The sequence below is a fragment of the Rhizophagus irregularis genome, chromosome 8 (genome assembly GCF_026210795.1).
Source record: "Rhizophagus irregularis chromosome 8, complete sequence".
NCBI lineage: Eukaryota > Fungi > Glomeromycota > Glomeromycetes > Glomerales > Glomeraceae > Rhizophagus > Rhizophagus irregularis.
In genome coordinates, this window is record NC_089436.1 from 926,156 (window position 1) to 944,823 (window position 18,668).

The 18,668-nt window shown below is 27.4% G+C and overlaps 4 protein-coding genes across 4 annotated transcripts; all 4 read left to right on the forward strand.

Moving 5' to 3' along the window:
- Window positions 1-1,655: 1,655 nt before the first annotated feature.
- OCT59_028097 (uncharacterized protein) lies at window positions 1,656-4,591 on the forward strand (the record flags this gene model as incomplete). The annotated part of the gene is made up of 4 exons (XM_066147079.1): window positions 1,656-2,034; window positions 2,151-2,411; window positions 2,574-3,285; window positions 3,370-4,591. The coding sequence occupies 4 exons, from the start codon at window positions 1,656-1,658 to the stop codon at window positions 4,589-4,591; spliced, it is 2,574 nt and encodes an 857-aa protein (XP_065993829.1).
- A 9,113-nt stretch (window positions 4,592-13,704) lies between these two features.
- Window positions 13,705-14,221, forward strand: OCT59_028098 (uncharacterized protein; the record flags this gene model as incomplete). Its single annotated transcript, XM_025324079.2, has 2 exons — window positions 13,705-13,925; window positions 14,005-14,221. The coding sequence occupies 2 exons, from the start codon at window positions 13,705-13,707 to the stop codon at window positions 14,219-14,221; spliced, it is 438 nt and encodes a 145-aa protein (XP_025187883.2).
- Window positions 14,222-14,409: 188 nt separating this feature from the next.
- OCT59_028099 (uncharacterized protein) lies at window positions 14,410-14,742 on the forward strand (the record flags this gene model as incomplete). The annotated part of the gene is made up of 1 exon (XM_066147081.1): window positions 14,410-14,742. The coding sequence occupies one exon, from the start codon at window positions 14,410-14,412 to the stop codon at window positions 14,740-14,742; it is 333 nt and encodes a 110-aa protein (XP_065993830.1).
- Window positions 14,743-17,020: 2,278 nt separating this feature from the next.
- On the forward strand, window positions 17,021-18,286 carry OCT59_028100 (uncharacterized protein). Its single transcript, XM_025313145.2, has 2 exons — window positions 17,021-18,006; window positions 18,076-18,286. Exons 1-2 carry the CDS (start codon window positions 17,055-17,057, stop codon window positions 18,189-18,191), a joined length of 1,068 nt encoding a protein of 355 aa, XP_025187884.2. The 5' UTR covers window positions 17,021-17,054; the 3' UTR covers window positions 18,192-18,286.
- The last annotated feature ends 382 nt before the right edge of the window (window positions 18,287-18,668 follow it).

The following is an 18,668-nucleotide window of genomic DNA, read 5'->3' on the forward strand; positions in this document are numbered from 1 at the left end:
TGCCTTATATATATTTACATTTTCACATATGACAGTTTGAACTTATCAATGTTATCCTATTAAGCTATTATACAATCAATCAATTGTCCTTTTCTTATCACAATTATCTGTAAAAACCTTTCTATTGCTATTTCGTATAAGTTCCATGTGTTTATATGATTCATCAACTATGTAAATTTCAAGAAACTTCTCTGGCTAAACTAATAAAGCAATTTTCTAAGGTTATAAATATTAAACTGATACTTTATAATTGAATACTTATGAGTCAAAAGCAATAATAATACTAAAAGTGGTTAATTAATGTAAGTAACTAAATAAAATTAAAATATACTAGTCTACTAGCCGTTAAACCCGTTGCTTTGCAATGTCAGATAAACATACATGTGATCGGTACGATGGTTAAATGTTATACGCGATTTTATACAGTCTTTTGGGTGCACAGGTATAAATTTGTAGTCTAAACGTTACAGATACACAGGTATAAATTGTAGTCTAAACGTTATGGGAACACAGATATAAATATGTAATCTAAACGTGACTGTCACACAGGAAAACAATTATTATATAGTAGATAGATAGATAGATTATAAGAAATGTAATAAACTCAGCCATAGGATTTCTGCGCACTACATCATGTGACTTGTTCGATTTCCATGGGTAACCCTAACAATAATCTTTAATTAATTCTATCTTAAGAAAAAGTTTGGTAACACTATCCATATGTAAAGATCAACCTGGCACACATTTCAGAATGCTATACTAGTTATGGTAAACATTAATTTGGTAATACAACACTCACAATTAGTAATTTATCTTACATTCCCATGAAAAAAGAAAATTCATGTATGATATTATGGCACGCCGGACTGGACAGATGTTTAAACGTAAAAGCTAAATCATTTGACGTTTAAGGTTAACTGCGAAATTCAAATGATTTGCTGTACCGACAATTTGTTTGACTTTATAGTTAAATTCTTTGCCAATACTGTCAAACAGTTTGGCGATATGAAAATAATTTTTCATATTTGGTTAAAATTCAAATGGTGCAATTTAAGTAATAATTTTCTTTTTAAAAGTCTCGTGAAATCCTATTTCCTTTATAGGAAATTTGTTTATAGATTTGCAAATACTTTGGAATTAATGGCAAATGCTTTGGGAATTAATGACAAATGCTTTGGAATTAATGACAAATGGTTTATATTTAACGCCAAATGTTTTGTACTCCAAAGTCAAATGATATGGTGTTAACGTCAAATGATTTAGCTTTTACGTTAAACATCTGTCCAGCCTGGCGTGCCATATGAAATAGGCAAGTAGCCTAGAACATAAGTCATTACATTTCCATACTTAGTCAAATACAACCCCGTATGACCAAAAAATTTGCGTAACTGTTAATTCACTTTTTTTAATAAATACCCTCGGAGAATCAAAATTCTAATGAGAAATGATTAATCATTTTTTTTGAACACTAATCATTTTTTTTGTGTACTGATTCATTTTTTTGTGTACTGATCATATTACCACAGAGTCTATTTTATTATTAATCATGATGAATTCGGAAAGGTTTTTACAAGTATATATATATCCTCAAAATTTCTCTCACACTAAAAAACTCCTAAAAATTCTTTTTTTTACGGAATTATCTCCCAAACGAAATGGTGGTGTCAATAAATTGTTTACTCCTAGGAAAGACTTCTTTTCATAATACTTTTGCGGTTAATCTTGTTAATGATAGCGACATTTGTGGTTCTTTGGTCAATATTAATAATTTAAAGATTTCAGACCTCAAGTATCTAATCTATAATGAGATTAATCATGATATTAAGTTTAATTATCAGGACATTGACCTTTGGAAGGTTGACATCACTGAAAATGAGGGAAACAAGCTTAAACATGTTACTACCGAAGATGATATTAAAAAAAAGCTTGGAGGCAAGAAGTTGGTACCCATCCACTCAGTTAAGAAACATTTTTTGGAACAATTGCTTGTAGATGAGAACATTCACGTCATCGTACAATTGCCCGCTGCTGCTGGTAAGTGTCTCCTAATACTTTACCTCTCGAATAAGAAATTTGCAGTAACAAGATATTGAGTTTGGCTAGATACATTTTTTTTCATATCAAATAATAATTTTGTTTTTTCTTAAAAGTTATCATAGAATCTTTTTCTATGGTCATGGAAAAGATATTAGAAAACGTTGCTAGATCAAGTGATAGAACACCTGGTTTCTCTAGTAGTATACCTCTAAAGGAACGAAATATGGAATCAGCAATAAAATCAATCTCCAAAAATTTCAAACAATCTTTTATACGCCACAAACTGTTGCAAAACAAACCCTTCAATTTCTTGTCTGTTGTGGAGCTCCTGGTATTGGTAGGTCATTTTTATAAAGTATTGACATTTAATGCTTGTAATTCATCAAATTAATACTAATTGTAAACTAGGTAAAACTCGCTATGGACTTGAATTGTTTAACCATTTAAAAAACAATTCAGAAAAGGTTTTAGTAGATCTACACTCTCAGCCTGTTCCCGATCCTGATTTTTTATCAATTTACTTGATTTTGGACAAGATGTGGAGCTGGATTGCTATGATAACAATTTGACTGCTGATTCTGCAATTGCTTTACGTATTGCTTATAAATTCTTTGTTGTTGATGAATCGTATCAAATGCAATTTAATGTTTTCCGTCAAAAAATTTACGACCATTTCAAAGTGAATAGCACAATTGAATCTTTAACGAAATTTGAGTCAACCATAAATCTTAACAATGTAATTCAGAGCATTTGTATGTCTCGTCAATTAAACGATAATCGAACTCTAGTTATTCTCCTCCATATTGATGAAATTCAAATAATGTTCAATTATGAAAAATATTGGATGAGAAAGGGATTTACCAAGCGGTTATTACACAGGTTGGCCCTATATATGTTGGATAATAAAACTTTTATCCAAACATTTCTATCTGGGACAGCATTACAGGATGTTGTCAAGTTGAAGGAACCAACAAGCTATAATTTTAGCTATATTAATTGTCCTCTTCTCTCAATGGGTGCTTGTATAGAAATTGTAAATTATTTCGCAGTTAGAGAAAATGTTACAAATTACCAGTGGACTCTTGATCGATCATTTATTAAAATTCTAGATGATGCCCGTGGTCTTCCACGTGCAATCGAATATATTCTTGAGGAAATTTTGGAGAGAAACTTGTTTAAGAATCATAAGAATCATCCCTGGAATCTAACCGGTTTCTTCATCAAAATTGCGACGAGGTTAGACTTTAGGTATGTTAATACAAAATAAAAATACTCGTCAATTATTAATCCTTTCAGTCACTTGTATTAATCACATTTTTTTTTATTGCTCAGCTACAATATAACGACATTTGTTAAAGAACATAAAGATCTTGCCCTTACTTTGCTTAAAAATTGTTTGAAAAGTGATTCTATCGAAAGGACACATAAAGTGTTGAAAAGTGATGATAATTCACTAACTTATGGTGAACTAGAAAGAGATAAACACATTATCCTGGAAGATGTAGATGGAAAACTTTTTATTGCTATGCCAGTATATTTCATTCATTTATACAACACCACACTTAATCTCGCTGATGTTATTCTTTCAGAAACGCTCATTTCAAATCAGCGTAGTATGGAATGGCAACATTGGGAAACCTTCGTTGCACATTTTGAGATGTTTAAAGTTAATCTTCTTTTTGCATCAGGAAAGACGACTGCGAAACTTAATGAAATTTATCCTGGTGCATTTGGAAACGAGAAAACTTTGTCACTAAAATTCAAACTTAAAAATCTAAAAGGTATTGCGTACCTAGAGCACCAGTTTCCGAGTAAATATGAAGGTTTACGCTGCAGAAATACCAAAGTATCTCACACCTGGAAGGATAACATTGTATTTAAAAATGCTGCTTCATCTGAATTTGGTGATTCAATTCTTCGATATGTAAGTGAAGATAGTAATGGGTATTTTTTATGTTTACAATGTAAGTGGATATGGGGAAAAGATTTTCAGATTCCGTTGAAATTGCCTGATTTCGTAGGTGAGCATAGAAAAAATTTAGCTACCTTAGAGAAGTGTGATTCTGAAGAGATTAAGAAGGAAAAGATTATTACTGTATTATTCACGACAAGAGCGATTGATCCTGAATTGACCTACGACTTCAGTTCTGCTATTCCTGATAATATTCTTCTTGTTTGCAGAGACAATTTTCATCAACACTTTGGTAGGTTGTTCGCCTCCCGAGTTGATTTTGAATTATTGTCCGTCAACGCAAACTACACATGTCCAGATATCCTAACAAAAATCTTTAGTACAGAAATAAAAGATTCACCAGAGGCTTTGATGCTTAAACGACCATTTCACTCACCTGAGGATTTCAAAGATAGAGTAGCTTTCAATGATGGAGTAACTTTTGACAGTGATGAGGGAATTAAGGCGAAGATTTGCAGGCTCTCATATGTTCCATTTCAAAAACATCAAGTTTCGCAAATTCAAGAGCTACCTGCGTTTGAGCGCAGGGTTTTCCCGAGACTCGCGAATGAAGAAAGAATAAATTATCGTAATCTAGGATGACTCTAGTTATGATAAATTCACAAATTTTATTATTTGTTGTCACTGAAAGCAACGTTATATTCATTAAATATGATTCCATATTGATAATTAAAATATTGTAATAAAGTAACATACGTTATTATTTTTGCGGTAATTAGAATTCCTGTATTGTATGTTTGTCTATGTATGTGCATGCTTGCTTTTTTCGAATAATGTATTGTGTGATCAGACGTTCATACTTGCTTTCCATAAATATATATAAGAACCGCAAAAGTATCGGACTTGACCCTCCGGTCAATTATGCATGTTTATGCATAACAAAAAATTGTATTTCTTGACCCGAAATGTGATAATCGATAATGTGATAAAACAAAAAAATAAATTAATTGAACAAACTTTCAACAAATTTTAATTTCACAATTTTGACATTTTTGGCATGAAAGTATTTAAAATTATGGTTAGACTTTTTATAATGAAAGGCTATGTATACAATTTTTTAATTATAGAATATAATATTTACAACGAAACATAATTATATACTTTTTTTTACATTTATATAAATCAGCACCAACTAATCTAAGAGAAATTAGATTTTTTGATGAATTTAATGTTTCTTTGGAAGTCTTGAAAGAATTCTTTGAAAAATGGAAAGGTCGTCCTACACTTTCTATACTTACATCTAATTCTATTTATGAAGGAGAAGATAAAAGTAAGTTACAAGATTACTAAAAATGCTCTTGAGAAAATGTGTTGTTATCAGAAAAGTTGTTATCAGAAGCTTGATTAAATAAGAATAAGAATTGGATAACTCAATATGATTATTGTAGGAAAATTGAAAATTGACCGAGATCATTTGGAATTAGGGATGCCAAAAGTTCGGTTATGACCGATCATAACCGGTTTTTACCGGTTCGGTTACGGTTCGGTTCCAGTCTAAAACCGACCGGTTAACCGACGGTTTTATATATAAAAAAACCGATCAAAAAACCGATACTGCTAATTGATTATTAAATGACGATATATTACAAATTTGATACATATGATATTAAATAACTTGTTTTTATTATTCTGCGGAAATTATATAAGCTGTAAATCACTGCACCATTACTAAAATTAGTTTATTGGCTTATTTTCATATGCAAATGTTTTTTTGTAAAGTGCGCTTAAAAAAAAAAAAAATTTATTAAAATATTTTTATTCTTTTTTTAACAAATCATCAAAGTATCTATTTATTAATTTTTTTTGCCTAAATAATTGATTTTAAAATTAATGGATAATTTTGATGTTGACTCAAACTATACTTCAGAAGATGAGAGTGAATATTCTTTTGGGAGTTCCTCTCAACACTCAGCGTATAGTTTAGAAATGCACAGAAATGATATGATTTTAGATGATGATAATACAAATCAGCAGGAACTTGATGATGAGGAAAATGAAGATGATGAAAACCAAAGTAATAGAACGCCATCTGATGTATGGGAGCATATAGATAAAGTAACAGATCCAGAAAAACCTAAATGTAAGATTTGTAATAAATTTTTTTCAGCAAAAAGTTCTACAACAACATTGCGAAATCACATTAAAAAATATCACAAACATATTCATAGAGAAGCCAACCAAACAACTCTTAAATTTAAGGGCAACATTACTTCCTTTTATGATAAAGAAAAAAATGCTGAATTCGTTAAACTTCTTATTAAATGGATAGTAATTGACATGCTACCATTTTCTCTTGTTGATAGTGTTTATTTCAATGAATTTATACAAAAATTAAATCCAAAATTTAGATGTCCAGGTCGTACTACATTAAAAAATGAAATAATGTCTGAATTTAAATCTAGGCGTGAACATATTGTTGATTTTGTTAAAGATATTCCAGGTCGTTGCTCAATTACAACTGATATATGGTCAAGTATTAAAAATGAAGCATTTATTGGAGTTACAATTCATTTTATTACTAATGAATGGAAGTTGAAGCATTTTACACTTGAAGTTTTGCGAATAACTGGTTCTCATACTGGAAATGCAATTTATGAAATTCTCAATAAACTTTTAGTAGATTTTGATCTCAAACAAAAAATTATATCCATTACTACTGATAATGGAAGTAATATGGTTGTGGCTTGTAGATTGTTAAAAAATGATTTTGACATTCAAACACCTGCATTAGATTTTATTCATTCTCGTTGTATATGTCATATATTAAATCTTGCAGTAAATGCAGGATTAAAACATGTAGAAAATTTAATTAAGAAGTTAAGAAAAATAGTAAAACGTGTTAGGAGAACCCAATTATATCTTGAGGAATTAGAAAGATTAGCAATTGCTGCTAATCATACATTTAAGCATCCAATTTTGGATGTTAAAACCAGATGGAATTCTGTATTCCTTATGGCTGAACGTGCATTAATTCTTAAGGATGACTTATTAATAATAAAATCTCGACATCAACCACTTCAGGATATTTGGCTTAATGAAAGGGAATGGGAAAAAATTGAAGTAAGTGTTAATTTTTATAATAATTATTAAATTATTATTTTATATTTAATTATTAATTACAAGTTTTAATTTTAGCATCTGGTTAATTTATTATCACAATTTCATATTGCTACAGCCGAACTTTCCACACAAACATATCCAACAATAGCATATGCAAGAGTAGTACTTTTAGGTTTACTTGTTGATCTTAATGAAAATAGAGGTCATAACTATTCTCTTAGTGAAGTTCTTTTGGCAATCCGTAATAAAATTCAAGAATATTGGGCTCACATTGATAAAATGACTCATGTTCCAGCATTTTTTGACCCAAGGTACAAAACAATTGCATACAAAAACTTGGAAATCAATGAGATTCTTGAACCCATTCGTAATAATTTTCCAGATTCAGCTTTAAGTAATTTGCCATCTAATAATAATGCATCTATATTTGTTCAACGTTTATCATCTGTACGTCAACAAAGAAATTCAAATACTGATGAATTGTTAAAATACTGGGAATCAGCAGATGCAAGTTTTGATATAGAACCATTATCATGGTGGCATGCTCATTCAACAGAATACCCTATATTATCAAAAATGGCCCAGAGTTATTTATCTGTACAAGCTTCTTCAGTACCTGTGAACAATTATTTTCTTTGGCTGGTAATGTGGTAAGTAAAAAAAGAAATAGGTTGGATGAGGATACAACTAGGGCATGTTTGTGTTTAAGAAGTTGGATGATTGAAGGAATTGAATAACTTAAATATTTTAATTTAGTATAATGAATTTAAATATATTAATTATATATAAGGAGTTTCAATATTTTCCAGCAAAAATTTACTAAATTTAAACATTATTAGCATTATTCATTTATTAACATTTATTAGTATTTTTTTTATTGGTTTATTGACAATTATTTAGTTATTTTTTTTTGTAAAAATCATTAATAAAAAACTTTTAATAAGTTTAATGATATTGTTTATTAACGAATTATTAATAAATCAATAAAATTTAAAATTCGGTTTTGTACCAGTTTTACGGTTCGGTTTTACCGGTCGGTTATGCGGTCAGTTCAGTTTTGGTTGAAAACCGCGGTTTTAAAACTGAAACCGAACCGAACCGACCGTTGGCATCCCTATTTGGAATCGAAGGATAGACCAATTGATCTTGAGAAATATTGAAAGAGATATAATTACTATTAGGAATCGCATTAGTTGAAGAGAATGTAGATTGTGAATAAATTGAAGTAGGGAGCAAAGTATTGATGTTTGTATAATAAGGAATATTATAAAGAGTAGGTTGAAGAGTTGGTTGTGAATTAAAAGATGGATTCAAATCAAAATTGATGTTGTACGAAGCAGGTAAATTAACATTAGGTACAGATGGTCCCAAATTATTTTCATTATTCTTGTTATTCCGTTATCCTTAGCATTTTCCTGCAATTAAGATATTAGTGAAACAGTAGATTGGTTTTTATAATTTAAAAAATAATGATTACCTTATATGAACGAATTTGTCTTCTAATTCGTTTTGTTTTTCTATGCTGAGTTGAAAAGGCTTCCTTATTTTCCTTATCTTCTTGTAAAATAGAATTACATAAAATTCGTCGTGGTTTTGCAGAAGGTTTCGGCGGAGCTCCAATAGCATTAAAATCACGCTTATTGTTTAATTCTGAACAAAAAGGATCTCTATTTAATTTCAATGGTTTATTATCTGGCCAAATTTTTTATAATAATTATTTTATATTTAAATATAAATAAAATATCATGAAAAGAAATGAATAATTATACCTTGAAGTTCAAATAATCTTAAAATTTTATTATAAGCCACATGAGTATCTCCTTCATAAATTAACTAGTTTTTATTTTCTGCAGAAATAACGCATTTCTTATTCTTAAATAATCATAAAGATTTTCTGCATTTAATGATTCTTTATATATTCTTGCTGCATGACAGTGCTTACCACATCCCAAAAAGATCCATTCCAAATACTGTATAATCTAGGCATATTAAGCATTCTCCACTAAAAATATTTGTTAAATAATATCCTTCTAGTTCAGGAACTACACTATAATGATTCTTTGCAAACTTTTGATAAAGTGGATATAACTTTTCAATAATATTATCATCCATTTTCACAAAACTTCCAACGTATGATGATTCTAATACATTTAATTGATTATGTTTTTTTACATAAAAATAATTGTTGTTATTTGATGATTTTACGTATCCCATTAAGAAATAGAGTCACCCAAATTAAGTTATTTTAACTTGTCTGAAGAAATATGTTTTGATTGGTTTTCTTGTATGATAGTATTGATATAGTCAAATTAAATAAATGCTAATTAATAAATTTAAAATTAATTATAATTTATTTATTTGCTCAGCATCAAATAAAGTACTTAAACCAGCTTCAAAACTTGTTTCTCCGAACCTTTCAGTAATATTTGCTCTATTTAATTTTAGTCCATATAATCTTTCAATAAATTTACAACAGTTTTAATTCTGCTATGATTTGTTTCAATTGATTGATTCATTCTCTATGTGAAGTTATTAGTTGTCATTAAATTATCCTGTAAAGTTTGAGGAAATCTTCCAGTATCGAAAAAACCAAGTATCCACTCATCACTAATCCAATTATTATAATATCATTTATAATTTTTTGTTTTACATTATTAGCCAAATCTAAAGAATTTACAAATTTCTTATATTCAATAGTTAATTCTTCACATTGTTTAATACTTCTAGCCAAGGTTCTTGTGCCACTAATAAAGTCAATCTTAAAGTTTTTTTAGTAAAAATATTAAATTATTTGATTAAAAATTAATAGATTTATTTATTAGAATATGTATATTTAAAAATTGGTTAATATTTCATTTCTTCTTATCTGAATCACAAATTAATTTAAAAATCTAATTATTAAATAATATTATATACAGTTTTAAAATATTGAATTATTATTATAATAAAATTTTGAAAAATTCTTATATAAATAAAATTTTAGATTTAAAACTATTTTAAATAATCTTAATAAAAAGTATTTCTATTTAATATCTATTTAAAATATACTTAATTTTTTATTTTATGCTTAAACTAAAAGTTAAATTTACACTTAAATTATATTTAATTTATATTTGAATTATATTTAATTTTTTTTTATTTCAGTATATTTTTAATATATTTTAAGTATAAAATATAATTCAAATATATTTTAAATATATTTTAATAAAAATACTTTTTATAGGGATAAAAGTTTTTGTAATTATTATTATAATTGCTAATAACTTTAAAAATTAAATAAAAATAAGCAAATTAATTTTCTAATTTAAAAATGAGTATATTTAATTTGAATTATAATAATTTTAGCCAGAATTATAAAAAGTTTTAAGTGTAAAAAAATGTATTTATATTTTACAAAATATAGTAATTAATAAAAATCAATAATTTTATTATTAATAATTTATAAATTATTTTGATACAACTAATTTCTTTTATAATTATACCTCTTGAGACCGTCCAATAGTGTAATTATAATAAAGTATACTTATTAATGAAATTATATTTAGTATTCTTATATAAATAAATATAATTATATATATATATATTTGTCATAATGTAAAATATACTTAAAATTATTTATTTGTTAAAGATATTATAAAAATTTTGAAAAATAAAAACTTTTTCTACCACTGAATTTAAAGTGCAGACTATATACTGTATTTTTCCAATATTAAGCACTCCTTTTTGCAGGGATTTTGTGTGAAAAGTTTAGGGGAGTGCTTAATTTCAACAGTTTAGAAAAATGCCTTTTAAACGTCTTTAAATTAATTTAAAATTCGTTTAAAAAAATTTTGCAAAAAAAAGTTTCAATAGTTAAATTCTTTTATTTGTAAATATATTTTTCAATAATAATGTAATCTTGTAATTTTTGTTTTTTTCAATAATATAATAAAATCAATAAGTAGTCGGAGAGGTGCTTATTTTCAGTTTATGCTTGATATCGTGCAAAGTAAGGGGGGTGCTTAATTTCGGAAAATGCTTAATATTGGAAAAATACGGTACTTTATTGGTATTTCATTAAAGACTTTTTCTATTTGTACACTAGTATGCAAAACACGGATCACGTGTTTATCATACTTTCTGGTGATCTACATAAAAATTTCCTTTTTTGGAATTTTGTGTAATGAATTTTCATTTTTACTGAGAAGCAAAATTGCCCTTTTTTTGGATGTGTAACATTACTCCAGTTTCCAAAAATGGAAATTCAGGTAAATTTTGGCTGGAATTATAAATTTGGCCGAAATTATAGGGTGCGACATATAATATGTGACAATTAAGGGGTTTCTTACTGAAAAAAATCTAAGTCCCTAGAATGAATAATAAAAATGGAAAACTAGAAGGGTGTGACATGGGTGACAAATTAAAGTCACGTGAGCACACTAGTGTATTTTAAGAAATTTTCTTTATTAAATTATATAATTTATATATTTATACAAAAGTGTAATTATATTTATAGTTAATAAAATAATTATAAAAAAAATATTTTATATATATAAAAAAATTGGGACTAAAAATATATATTCTAAAAAAAAAAAAGTTTTTATATAAAAGATTTTTGTTTATAAAGAAGGGTTAACTGTAATATTTTTTTTAAAAATAAATAAAATAAATATAATTTTAATTAAAGAATTAAATAAAAAATATAAAATTTTAAATATTTTTAATAAATTTTTATTTTTCATTAATAATTTATAAATTTTATAAGAAATTTTAATTATAGTTGTATTGGTAAGACTAGCAGTAAATATCATTAAGTATATATGCTGTTCAAAGTATTTTAGGATGTCATAATTATAATTTGAGATGTTATAATTCATTTAGTTCATATATAATTTGTTATGTAAAATGCCAAAATAATATGGGATGCCATAATTGAATTTGGGATTTTACTTATAATTATAGCAGCCTAAAATAATTTAGATAATATATATATTATTAAGTATAGACTAAATTCTAACAGTAAATACTAAATATTATATAATAATTAAAATTCTATATATTTTAAAAAAATGCTAAAATATACAAATTAATTATTTTATATAATTAGGGCTTCGATTGGTTTCGGTATCAGAACGGTTTTGGTATTCTGATTTACTGAACCAAACCTTTTGGTAAATTTACTGATCAGTTTCAGTAACTTTAGTTTTGGTATCGGTTTTGCGATTTACCAAACTGATTTACCGAACTGATATTTTCAGTATCAGTTTCAGTAAATTTTACTGATCATTTTGGTAAATTTACTGAACTGATTTGCTGAACATTTCGTGACATTGATAAAAAATGTCGTGAAATGTTTTTTTTGACAATTTAATAAAAATGTTGCGAAACGTTTTTATTAGTTAATTTATTTAAAAAAAAATGTTTCGCAACATTTTTTTTTGATAATTTAATAAAAACATTGCGAAACATTTTTATTTGTTAATTTGATTAAAAAAACATTTTACAACGTTTTTTTTCAATAATTTAATAAAAACGTTGCAAAACGTTTTTATTAGTTAATTTAATTAAAAAAAAACGTTTTTGCACGTTTTTTTAATAAAAAACATTGCGAAAACGTTAAAAACTGAACTGATAATGAATCGGTAAATCAGTTCAGTTTTCGGTATTTACCAGTCAGTTTCAGTATTGATGATTACTGAAACTGATTAGTTTCAGTAATTAATAATACTGATACCAATCAATTCAGTTCAGTTTCGGTTTTGGCAAAAACTATACTGAACTGAACCGATCAGAGCCCTATATATAATATAAAGATTTTTAGTATTATAAAATTTTTATATATTATAAAATTGTTTTATATTAGTTTATATATTTTATTATTAACTCAATTATATTAACTCAATTATAATAATTTATTTATGAATATATGAGAGAACTTTTTTTGACGATTACTATGACCACTTTTTTCGCAGAATAAAAAATTTTACTTTTTATTATTTTTTAGCGTAAAATGTCTTAAGTGAGAAAATACAATATTAGATTTGACCTGGAAAAGGTCACCCAATGTTTTATTTTTGAAAAGAGTTATCTTGGAACACTCAGTACTGTCCTTTAGAATATAAAAAATACTAATCCAACTGATATTCTTGAATATCACTGGTAAAAAAATGATTTATCCTACACATATCTTACACATATTGGGTACTCAAAATGTAGAAAATCATACACAAATAATACACATATCATACACATATTGGGTACTAATATATATATCATACATATATCAGGTACCTGATAGGTATACTATATATATAAGTACCCGATATGTATATGATATGTGTATTATTTATGTATGATTTTCTACATTTTGAGTACCCGATATATGTAAGATATGTGTAGGATATGTGTAGGATAGACCATTTTTTTACCAGTGTATGTCAAACTTATTTTACCTGCCGATGAATACAACAGTATAGTATGGAAGACTTTGTTAAGAACCACAAACTGTCTTTTAAAGAACTTGGTCTCAAGTCTGATTTACAACTGTCTACTTGCTATATATTCTCACTGACTTTACCGACGAGTTCATAGCTTACATTAAAGAACATGTAAAGTATACTTTTCAAGAGCAAGTGGTGCAGTTAGAGTCAATAACAATGACCAATGATATGCTAGTATCATTACAGGCACAGCCAATGGAAACAGAAATTTTTGAAAATGTTGAACGCCAATCAATGAATGTAGAACATGATGATCAAAATATTAAACACCAATCAGAGGACGTAATACCTGAATTTTCAACAAAAAACTCTATTAAGAGTTCCACAAAATTGAACGCTAAAGCCATACCTTATACCCAAAAGGAAAAGGATGAACTGTTACATTTGCAGAAATAGTCTCTAGGAATTTAGATGTAGGCAGCAACTGTGACACCTCCTAACTCCACCTGATAATAGGGCAAGAATTAATGTGATCAAGCGTACAGCATCAGATAGCAAGGCTCAGCTGGCTAAGAAGAAACAACAATGTGCTCCTCCAAAAGAAATACAATCAGTAATGACTGGATATGATCCAGTACTCAAGGATAATGTTCGGAAAATTACTTTATATGATATCCTTCCACCTGGGCTCAGCTCGAAATTCTCTAGCATCTTGAGAAATAGGGTTACATGATCACTTTCAAGACTAAACGTTAGAAGAAATATTTAACAGTCACTGTCTCAATTGATTTCAACGAGTGGGCTATGAACCTATGAAATCAAGGAGTCTGGACTACTTCTTTAGGAGGCCTTTCTGTTTAATGGTATCATACTAACTGGAATCTTTAACAAAGAAAGGAACGAGAATGATTTCAGGCTATAATGAAAGATTTACCTAAAAATATCACTACTTCAATGCTTTATCCCTCAAATCCTACCCAATCACCTTTATCCCATTTGGAATGCAAAACTTTCAAGATAGTTCAGGAGAAAAGTACCTGCAAGATCATCATGTATTACAAAAATTGGGTAGATTTGGAAAAAATCATGAATACTAAGCTGAACTTGCAAGAATATGAAGGTGTTTGGACTAGGTACTTCTTGCCTCAACTATCTAAAAGTCGTAATCGATCACTAAAAAGTGACCGTAATCAAAAGCAGAATCAAGATTTGGCTGACAAGGTTGGATCAAAGACTACAAATAACAAGAATTAGAAGAGCAATCCTACCAGAAAAGAATTCAGAAACTATAGGAAACTGAAGAAAGGCTTAGATGGTGACGAAACTGGCAAACTTACACTATTAGTAGAAATCAGGTCGCTACTAAGAAGACTGGAACATTGACAGAATGACAATACCTTTCTTGAAGACTATGCAGGGCGAATGGAACACTATAGTAGAACTTCGTATTTGTAGAATACTAATTTTTATTTTATTAGTTCACCTTTTTTTAAATTTTTTTTTTTACCCTGACTTTTTTGTTATTGCCCTTTTATTTCTTTTTGTGTTTGAGTTTGGGTTTCATCTGCAGTAGCAGTAAGTCCTTCAAGACACTCATAATGTAGACTGGAAGGATGGACTCCATCTAAGAAAGGACACCTTCAAGGTGGCACTTACTCCCTAGCCTAAGTCCTTCACTGACAGTGCACACATGGTTGCTTTGCCAAAGTTAGTGGGTGGTGTAATTCTTGCAGTAAATTAGGATTTCAATTAGTTATACGTATATTGTATTAGCTCGTCTTTTATAAATCTTAATAAAGAATTATATATGCTGCAGCAAAAAAAAAAAATAATAATAATTTATTTATTAAAATAATTCTAATATATATAAAATTTTTTTTTTAATAATAAAATTATAATAATAATATTATATAATTTTTTTTTATATTTATAGTTAATATAAAATATTTTATATTTTACATAAATTTATATTTTATCAATCTAAAAAAATTCTAAATTATATAAAATTATAACTTTACTAAATTATACTACTAATACTTAATACTATAATATATAATAATAATATTAATTTCCTGTCACACTAAGTGTCATTCATGATCACCTTCATACTAATTTTTAAAAATTGCAAGTGTTTAGCTGAGTTTATAAATGATCAGAAATCTTTGTTTAGTTATTTTCCAGCTTTATATAGATAGCCAGGAAATTACTAATTCTGGTTAAGTTTAAAATAGTTAATATTTAATGAATGACATGTTCTAGAGGATGAACATTAGGGATTTTATCTCTTTAGGAAAAAAATCCTATTATTTCCAACTTCCCATGAAATAAATAATACATATTTTTTCAAAAACTATAGTCTAAACTAAATAAATTATATTGTTTAATATACTTAAAATAATTAGAAAATTTATATATATTGCAAATATTTTTAGTTTTATAATATAAGATAATTAATATGCTTACTGGATATATCTATTAGATGAATGTGATGATTTTAAAGAAATGGTTTATATATAAAATTCTATTTTTAATAAAGTTACTGCTTTTATGAAAGTAATAAAAAAAAAGATAATTAGTTAATTGGAATCATATTAGTTTTTTTTTTTTGAATATAAAGAATTTGTTTTATCAAGATTTAACAAGAAGATATATATGCAAAGTGATACAGAATTTATATTTTAAAAAATATATAAAATATATCAATTCTTGTTAATACAATATACTTCCGATATTAAGCACCGTAATGCTGGCCAGAAACAGCATAACATAATCCAAAATTTTTATAATTCTGGCCAGGGCTACTTATTTTCGGGAGTGCTTAATATCGGAAGTAAGCATCCTTAACGTACAGCGGGATGAACGTACGAACTGGCCCGAGTTTATAGCGTTAACGTTAACTCCGGCCAGTTCGTACGTTAATATCGTACACCCCCACTGAACACTAACTGTTAAGGAACCCCATCGGGAATTATACGGTAATTAAAAATGAAATTCTATTGCACTTTTAAAGTATTAAATCTGGATATTTTGGATAAAATATTATGCTAATTTAAACCTTGCTGACCTTGCACAAATTGAGAATTTACGTTATTTGTACAAGAAACGCCGATATTATTTCATATTTCACAATTGCAAAACTCGTTCTATAACTACCAATTTTAATTCTTTGTCCAAATTTCATTAAATATCATTTTATCAATGAGATATCCCTTAAATTGACGTAAACAAATATTATTCTTTAAAAAATCTTGATGTATCATAATTAGTCAGCATTATAACTACTAATACCGAGCAAATTTTTTGCGGGGCCCGGTTCAGTATATATCCCGAGCCGGTGCAGAGTAGATAGAATAATCGAGTACAATATTTATCCGCTAATAAATTATTATATTGTTTTTGTTTCCTAATTTTGGTAATTTGTACAATATCACTAATGTAATTATAAAATTTGGGCAAATTGGCAAAATTCTGAATCTAACCTAACGTATATACAGTATTTGATGCATTTTATTACAAATTTCTTATTTACACGTTCCTCTCTCTCTTTTCTGGTGTAAAATTTCATCATGAGCTTAAATTGTCATTGTTATAGATGTAATATCGTTGACTATTCAGCAAACGCTTACTTTTCATTAAATAATGAAGACGAACAAAATCTTATTTTACAAATTTGTGTAGGAATTCTTAAAGCTATTCAAGATGAGAAGTTCTCTATAGATATTTCTTATAATGGAAGTTCATTGACACACAAACAAATTAATAACATTACTCAAGTTGAAAATTGTATCGATAGAGAATTTAATCAACTTTTTAGAAGTAATAAACTACATAAAAAAATAAATAAACTTCCGATCAGTATTTGGAGAATCGAATTTGAATGGACCGATAATGACTTCTTAATCAAGCGGCTTTTAAAAATTTTAAGAGAATGGTTTAATCCTTTTACTAATTATCTTCAAAAGATAGATAATCAAAAGAGAAATAAATTGGTATCAGATCATTCAAATGACGGAAAATTAAAACAATATCTTATGAATAATTTAAAAAATCATTTTCCGGGATTTGAATACATAATAGAATATTCTTGGAAATCATGCGATAATAATAATTGTTATGGAGATTTTATTTTCGCTTCAGATTCTGGCATTTTCATTGTAATTAAAGCTAAATGGTTAAATGTGAGGCGTGGACCTAATGTAAGAAAGTCAAGAATTTCTAGTAATAAAGAAGATAAAATTCAAGTTTCAGAATATAAAAGTAAAGTTTCAGAAGAATTTAATGGAAAATTTATCATAGTTCTTGGAGTAATATTTACGAATAATCTTGATGAAAATAATGTTATACTTAAATTTGTTGATGATGATGGAATGATTGCAAAACATTTTAAAGAAGTTTATGGATTTTCTTATCCAAAGACAAAATATGAATCATATGATGAATGTCAGATTTTTTTACAAAATCGTGATAATTTCGAAGATTCTTCTCATAATTATCAAACAGCGGCTTCAACCAGACAAGGTAAGTTTTGTATATCCCTATCCTTGTTTCAAAAATGGAGATTAATAAATATGCAACTGTTTTTTTTAGTTGATGATCCATCTTATGGGTCTGTCGCCACACGTGCACTTTCTGGTATTGCTGCAATTGTGGCAGCTGGTTATATGTTTTACCAAACATTCATAAAAAAAAGTGATGGTAAATAAATCTTATAGTGTTCGAGTAACATAATTTATTTCAAATGATGTATGTTAAAAAATAAAATAATAAAATAATATTGAAGTTCTTTACTTATAAGTTATAATATCACAATTATTAGATGATTGGTAAAGATTTGCCCACGTAGTGGTCAAATCAGTATGCTAGAATTGGTTATTAATGGTATATTTATCAACGCAACGATATTATCGTGTGACCCATTGCATAGACTTTAGCTTAATTATAGCTTAATTATAGATTTATTAACAATTATATTTAATATACGGAGCACGATAATTTATGATAATCTCGTGAATGAATGAATATAACTTGTTTACAACAAGTTCTTGAACGCCCACAAAATTTTTTTCATCGTATTTTATTATCCCTTCCTAATTAAAAATGGTACAGCGCTACAGCCAGTGTAACAGTAAATACACTATATTATGCATCAGTAGGTAACTTTTCGCTTTTTATATTACAAT